Consider the following 7,861-nt stretch of genomic DNA (forward strand, 5'->3'; position numbering starts at 1 on the left):
CGGCCAAAGAACCAACTCGACCTCAATGGCTACATGACTATTGCATGCTAAATGCAGATCCACTCGACCAACGGCAAGCTCGACCTTTCGTGACCATCGATATTGGCACGTTTAAAACGACATTCGACTATTTAGTCGAGTTGACTATCCATGATCCCAACCAAGTGGGATTTTTTTCTCGGGCGGGGCGGGGGGGGGGGGGGAGTTTAAAAGTTTCAAGTTTTTGGCAAGAAAGGTGCCTCCTAGCACGTAGCTAGCCTGCCGCCTGGAAAATGTGCAAAAACTGTGTGACAAATACAAAGCTAGTAATAATTATAACATGGTGGAATAAAATTAGAATTCTAATTTTACACAATTAAGCAATTGTCATGGTCAACCCCTGTTTTCAGAAACAGCAAAGTTCTACATCCATGGTTAAAAGGCCAGTCAACAATCATAATTTTCTTCAAAGTTTTTATCAATTTAATTAAATGACTATTTTACTGTTCAGTTAACATAATCAATAGCCGGCCCCACAAAAGATTAAAGTGGATCACAAAAACACGCCACGCGTGGCGGGCTATGATGCGCCAGCCAGCACACAAAACTAGGCAAACCTATACAGCGCGCGACCGACCGACTGGAGGACAAGTCTATTATCATAAACTTTAGTGAATGGAAAACACACACGACACTGTCCCGTCCCGCGATATATAGACTTAAAATCACGGATTTCTAAGTGATTTCACGTTTATACGGTTCTTAACTGGAAGGGGAATAAAGGTAAGTTACTAGGCATCACTGATTTTCTACTTTCATTTTCAGGTTTGAAATTTATGGACAGAAAAAAAGCCCAAAATTTGAACGTTTTCTTGACGGGACCGTCCGAACTGCTGACAGAGTTGTCTTAGCAACGCCCTTTTAATTCACTGGAATTCACTTTCTGTTATATCAACAACGTGTGTTGTTTTGCAGTTTAAGAATGCTGAATATATTTCTTTATAGATTGCTCTACATTCGTGTGAACTAAATATTGTAAATGGCAGGTTTGGAGGTTTTGAAATACTTGAATAATCTGGAATTCTGGCTTGGCAACCATTTGTTTACATCGATGTCTCGTGTGTAAACGGGGCCGTGAACGTGTACAAAACGCCGGTGCTGTGCTAGTAGTGTGAATGGGCAATTGTGTGTGTGTGCAAAAAAACAAAAGTCAATGCAAAAAAGGGGTGCACATGGTGACACCTGCAACAAGCTGCTCTATCAATCATTATAAAAACTATATTTTTTTCCAACAGTATCTCACTCTGTATCAATTTCACTTTGACATAATACATCTTGTTTATATGAAAAGTTTCCCTTTGGCGCCACCACTTTTTCATTCGATATGAAATATTTAACAGTATCTAATTTACCTCAATGAGATATACCTTTTTGTAAAAATGAGTGAAAAAGTGGTGGCGCCATATGGAAAGTTATCCTAGGCGGATATTGGCTCCTAACAATTTTGAGATTAATGATTGTGATGGAATTAAGTTCTTTTAACAAGTTTTTTAAATCCTATTTTCATAGATTTGGCATTTACAAAAGAGTAGACAGATCCATAATAAAAACCTTTTAGAATTCTGGGTAAATGTATTCTTCGTAATAAAATAAATTAGTTTCTAACTTAACTCGAATGAGATCCCCTTTGAAAAACTGTGAAAAAGTTGTGGCAGGATATTTTTTTTTAATAGCCTACAGGTAATAATAATAACAATTTCTGTAAAAAAACATACATTAAAATAAAAAGTAGTTTATAAAATTACACCAACATATTTATATCAAAACATTATAACAAGATACAAATACAAACAACTTGTTTTTATTTTAAAAATGTAATCCACACTTTATCCTGCACCAGGTTGTAACTTAGTAAATTACAAATTTTTATCAAAATACTTCTTTTTTAAACTAGCCTAAACGTATGTTGACAACTATGCCATAACTTATTTCCCATGTGAAAAGCTGTGCATAATGATTGTTATGATGTATATACAAAACTTCAGTAACCTCAGTTTGTGCAATAGTTTTCTTTTACATGGAATGAAATCTTAGCCAGGAATCGGTCGACAGAGTCTTTGCCTGTGGGGGTCCATTGGAGTTTGGTTTCATTTGGGTGTTTTTGTTTTCAAAGAGAGGGCTTAATTCAAGGATAATTTAACACCTGTTATTTAGAATCATTAGAATTCATTTAGAACTCTATGAACTCTGAGGCACCTTCATGCGCCGATAATAAAAGGAGATTGAACTCACACAATGCTGTAGAACTAGAAGTAAGGTTTGCAGTGACACCATGGGCATAAATCTCTAGTTTATAGGATTAGTGCCGGTGGTTCTGAGAAGAACCGGTGGTTTGACAACTCAACTTTTGATCAGATGCTCTGGGCCCAAATTCATACAGGAATAGGAATATTAATTCCTACCTTCAGCTCCACTGAGTTACTGCATTGCTATGTTTTTTGCTTTGTACATGTAGCCCTTTCTTTTAGCCTTGTTTTGGGCGAAATTACAGAAAAAAAAAATATAAAAAAATACAGCTGTTTAGCAGAAAATGCTGCTTGACAAATTGCTTTGCTAAGTAAAAATTAAGTAATGTAGACTTTATGTAACTTTGGCTGGTAATCTGTTTCTATTGAGCATTACTGTTCTGTGCTTAGCAAGTTTTTGTGCTTACAGGCTTTATGAAATTGGGCTCTGATTGTCTTCTGGAGAATGGATTTAGAGGACAAGATTTTTTTCTGGAGAGGTTTACCAAGAATAAATAAATAAATAAGAGAATGAGGCAGACTAAATCTTATTTGAAAACTTGGTTGAAGTGACCACCCATTGTCAAATATCAGTCAAAAACTAATTATTAATGTTTATATAAATGCCAGAGGACCACCTGGTCTTTATACTAATTTTGTTCCTAAATATCTGATGACTTTATTTTATACTGTAAAAAAAAACCACTGTTTACTCAAATATCACAAGCAAATATTACAAATTATACAAACAATTTGATATGGGTCAAACCACTCATTGTCACCATGGTAACAGTACACATGGCGCCTGGTAGGTTGTATGTGAAAGGCTATTTGTATAGTTTAGCAAAGTGTATTTTAATGGACGTGTGGATTGAACTTTGGTACCTCGTAACAAAACCTTGGTTACCGTGCTAAAAAATCAATTGTTTTTTCGTTTATATTTTGTTGTTAAACATTATTTGATAATGATATGAAATGGTGGCAAACAAAATTTTGAAGATCTCTTTTCAATAACAGTCTTTTAAAAAAAAAAAAAACTTTGAAGAAATTATGATTCTTGAGAGCCCCGCAGCCCTCCTCGGTCGTACCTTAATAATGGACCGCGTCTTCACATAATGTGCGTGCGGCACGGAGCGCCGCTGGCCCCCACGAGCCATCTCTTCCACGAATGCCTCCGACTCTGCACTTTGAAACTACCTCTGCCTCGCACAATTGATTGGGGGTTTGAGGAAATGAATGAGAAAGAATCATCTGTTGATGAAAAAAATCCACTTCCTTCAGCGATGTTTTTAACACTATTGTTGGAGACTTCAGATTATTAATTGTATAGTTTTTGTTTTATTTTGATGATTACAGTTTAAATTCCAAGATGGATCTCCTCAAACGAGACGTCTCAAAGTTGAGAGAAAGATATAAGATTCTTCAACAGCAGCAGTTTACATTTGTCTCAGCATTAGAGCATTCAAGGAGTGATGCATTCGAACGAACTAAACCAGTACGGACAATAACTCAGGTTAGTTAAAAAGGGTTTATGACGATTAATTTTATAACCAGTGTACCACTAAACCATGGCCCAATTTCAGAGAGCTTTGGAGCGTTCAAGGAGTGATGCCTTTGAACGAACTAAACCAGTACGGACAATAACTCAGGTTAGTTAAACAGGGTTAATGATGAATAACTTTATAACCAGTGTAACCACTAAACCACTAAACCAGGCAAATATTGCTTGACAGATTTCTGCTGTTAGCAAAAACAAGCATGATACCAGTCACATATTGTGCGTGTGAGATAGGATTTTGGCTGGTAACCCTATTCTGGTAAGCAGAAATATTTTGTGCTTATTAGATACTTTTTGTGCTTAAGCAGCTCTTGTGTACTTCTAACCAGGGTGCTAACCAACCAGTTCAAAAATATCTCGAGTACAAGAGGGCAGCAAAAAGTACCTGCGAAGAATTCTATGGGTCATAAGGCAAAAGCGCAGACTTCCATGGAAAACGCAGACTTCCCAGATAAACACTGTGTAAAATTGAGCCTTGGTGCCGGCGTCCATCATTTGCCAATTTCATGAACCAAAAACCTAAGACTGATTGGCCTTAAAATGCAGTGCTCTTCTTCACTTAACGTTTTATTTTTTTTGCAATTTAGAAAAATTTAAACCAATTGTGTGGTACATTCTGATATGCACCAAAGTGACACTTTTTCAAATCCTTTTTGTGAACTCTGAAAACAGATTAAACAAATGAACGACAGGAGTAGGAATGCAACGGACAAACGAGCAATGCGCCAGTGGCTTGACCTCCTGAACGACCTCAGTAACCTTCTACGGAGTGTAGAGAACGCTGTCGGATCACATGCCAAGGAAGGTGCCATAGGGAGGGCGCTGGATCGATGGAAGGTCCTACTGAGTCCAAATCATGATTTCTCCGATTTGAAAGCCAAGTACCCACACCAAGAGGTAAGTTTAGTGTCTAAGGTTGAATTTTATACGAAAAGTTCTTGACAATGTTTATTTGTCAAACTTTTTCAAAAGTAGTTATGGCCTGACGTTTTGACCCTATTATAGCAGAGTCTTTCTTTAAGGCTACATGTAAATGACAACAAAACACGCATGAACATTTAAAGGGTAACAGAAGCAGTCAAGTGGGAATACAAAGAAGAGAGAGTCAGAAGGCACACAGAAAATAGCAAGTGGGTAAACAAAGGGTACGTTCGTTTAAGCTTCCCTGGGTCGACCCCGGTTTGCCCTAGTACGTTCGAATAGCTTTGACCTCGCTCACCCGGGTCAGCCCCCAGTGCCCTGCTTGTGGAGTGAGTCACTTTGAGGTGACCTGAGGTGCATGCCGTCACCACGAGAGGGCGAGTGTGATCGTTTGATTAGCTCTTGTCAGGGGCTCACCTGAGTGAGCACTGCGGGGTCAACCCAGGGAAGCTTATCGAACGCACCCAAAGAATAGGGAGACAAGGGGGTGTGGAGGAAGGGCTGGTTTGACCACAAGAAGTTGGAAACACAAAAGTGCAACATCAAAGATGTGGAAGAGGGAGAAAAAGTTATTAATTAGTGAATGAGACAGACAAAAAAGGGTGTTATCTGTGGGAAAAAGGAGAAGGCAAAGACAAAAATATATTAGTAATTTCAGGCTAGGGTCAAAACGTCCGGCCTTTAACCTTTTTTTTTTGCATTTGTATCCTTTTGGTGGGTAAGCAGTTTGCAATCAGCTATACTATTTAAAAAATTGTTTTCCTTTATGACCAATAGTGTCCAGTGAATTTTGTGAAAAGTTACAGTGTAAGTTTGTTGTTATCCCCTCAGGTGAACCATCTAAGCTGTGCTGAAGCTCGCGTGCTATTCGGCGGCGCAGTTAGTCTGGTACCCCTCGTCTTTGACCAAGCTCATCGGGTACAAAGTGAGCTCTCTAAATTATCTAAAATACCATCAGGGGCAACCGGTGTAGGCGGGGAACCATTGAAGGAAACGTATCCACCTAGACGATCTGTACAGAGCGCTAAGCATCATCGGTCACACACTGACGGTAAGTAACAACTTCATGGAGGACCCGAAAAAGACCTTTGTTTGTTTTATAAATGCTTCTCGTCAAGGAAACTCGGCAAACTCCCACAAGGGGATATAAACGCCAAGCTGGCAACAGCCAATCAATCTCGCACAAACACTGGTTTAACGTCTTTGACTATGAATGGCATAAATCAAGAAATTGTCATTCAGTAGCTATACTTGTTGTAGTCATTGTGAAATCAGTGGTTAGCTTGGTAGGATTCGAACCTACGACCCTGTGATCGCAAGTCCTGCAGTCTAACCACTTGACCACGGTGACCATAATTACCTCTGGAAATTTGTATAAAAAAAATGTAACAAAATATTAGTCAGGTCCCCTACTCTTCTGCAACCCAGAAGCTTACTTGAATATCTTTTATTTTTATCTGAATTAAGGTGAGGTACCACTCCGAGCCAAGACTGCAGTTGGTTCCCGAGACCAAGGAGTTGACACCAAAGACCTCTCAAAGCGTATGCTCAGGCTCTCCTTCGGAAAAATGCCTAAGAATACCGACGAACCCGTCCTGTTTTATCGTCGCACATTGAACGGCCGATCAGATAAATTATACCATAATGGCGAGATAACACTTGACCGAGCCCCATGGCGGGGTGCTTCATACGATAAAATTAACCACAAAGAACACCGACATTTTACTAATTTAGAGGGAAAGCTTTACTGATGAGTGTTTCATGAGTTGAGAATTGAAGTTAGATGAAGAGTTTGTTGTGGGTCGCGTACGGAGAACTGGATCAGATAACCATTCAATAAGTTATGAGAAAGATTATGGCGTACAGCTCTCTTATGACATTCACTATCCACTCGAATTTGATATTTTTCATATGAACATGCCATATCGAATTAAATTGATGTATTTATTTATTTTCCTACCTTCTTTCACGCCCAACATGTTGGATAGGGTGGTCAGTTGCTCTTTGTGTATTCAAGTTTTTGTCCATTTTAGATTCCAAAATTTGTTTGTATATTGTAATGCTCATATTGCATTGTGAAAGTTGCCCTCAACTTTACTGAAATAGTATCTTGCATTTTCTAATCACACATTGCGTACATAAAGCGTTGCTAAACTTAAAGAAAGCAAATCAATTTATGGGCTCAAGTCGACCTTCCTTTAAAAGCTTGACCTGAGTTGTTTGATCAATTTTTCCTGCTCATTGTTTCAGTTCTTTCCGAGTGAGCTCTTAATTTAAATACTTTCTCATCCTGAAATTCCATTAACTTTTAAGACATTTTGAGTTAGATTTTCAATCAGCCACTAACAAAAAGCTGAAATATCTTGTTGTAATCTTGTGCCTTGCCTTAAATCTATCTATATTTTGTACTTTTTATTTCCTGACGCCATATTGAACAATATTTTCTAGAGAATGCTGAAATATTAGCTAGTACTGCTAGATCAAAGATACTAATCAGTGGACTGTCTCTAATGGGATAAATAGGAGCTTTAGATTCGGGAGTATGCACAAGCTCAAATAAACTTTCCCTGCTAACCCGTGAAATACCCTTGAAACATAAGCGTACATCTCTGCCTGGTAAGCAGAGCCATGAAATTTTTGAACCAGAAAATGTCTCTCAACTTCTGTGTTTAAAAAAAGGGTTTGAAAAAAAGATTTGACAAAAAGAGAGTAGTTTTTCAATGTGTCAAAAAAATGAAGGTTTGAACTTTTACCTGTGGTTTAAAACAAAAACACACACACACACGGCTCACTTGCAAAGTTTGAAGTTGAATTTGCACAAATTTGTTTTCCGTTTTGGTTGCAAGTCGAGAAATTTTAGTCCTAAACTAACACATAATTTTTTATTTTTTTTGAAGTGCTGGTTTGAACAAAACAAAACATACAATAAAAGATGAGTAAAATCTGGCGAGTGATGGCTAGAAAACAAAAATCTAGAAAACAGTTTAAATAATCAACAGAGCGGGTTAGGTGACGGCCGATTGTATTATCAAATTATTCTGTGTGTAACTAACTAGTCTGTAATATAAACACAAAATGTGTGAATCTAGTGTAAAAATGTACTCAGTGTAAAAATAAA

The 7,861-nt window shown here is 37.9% G+C and overlaps 1 protein-coding gene across 1 annotated transcript; it reads left to right on the forward strand.

The window, feature by feature from the left end:
- The first annotated feature begins 667 nt into the window (after positions 1–667).
- LOC117302892 (sperm acrosome-associated protein 9-like) lies at positions 668–7,861 on the forward strand. Its single transcript, XM_033786859.1, has 5 exons — positions 668–762; positions 3,621–3,777; positions 4,495–4,719; positions 5,575–5,794; positions 6,211–7,861. The coding sequence occupies exons 2-5, from the start codon at positions 3,634–3,636 to the stop codon at positions 6,492–6,494; spliced, it is 873 nt and encodes a 290-aa protein (XP_033642750.1). The 5' UTR covers positions 668–762; positions 3,621–3,633; the 3' UTR covers positions 6,495–7,861.

The sequence above is a fragment of the Asterias rubens genome, chromosome 19 (assembly GCF_902459465.1).
Source record: "Asterias rubens chromosome 19, eAstRub1.3, whole genome shotgun sequence".
Lineage (NCBI taxonomy): Eukaryota > Metazoa > Echinodermata > Asteroidea > Forcipulatida > Asteriidae > Asterias > Asterias rubens.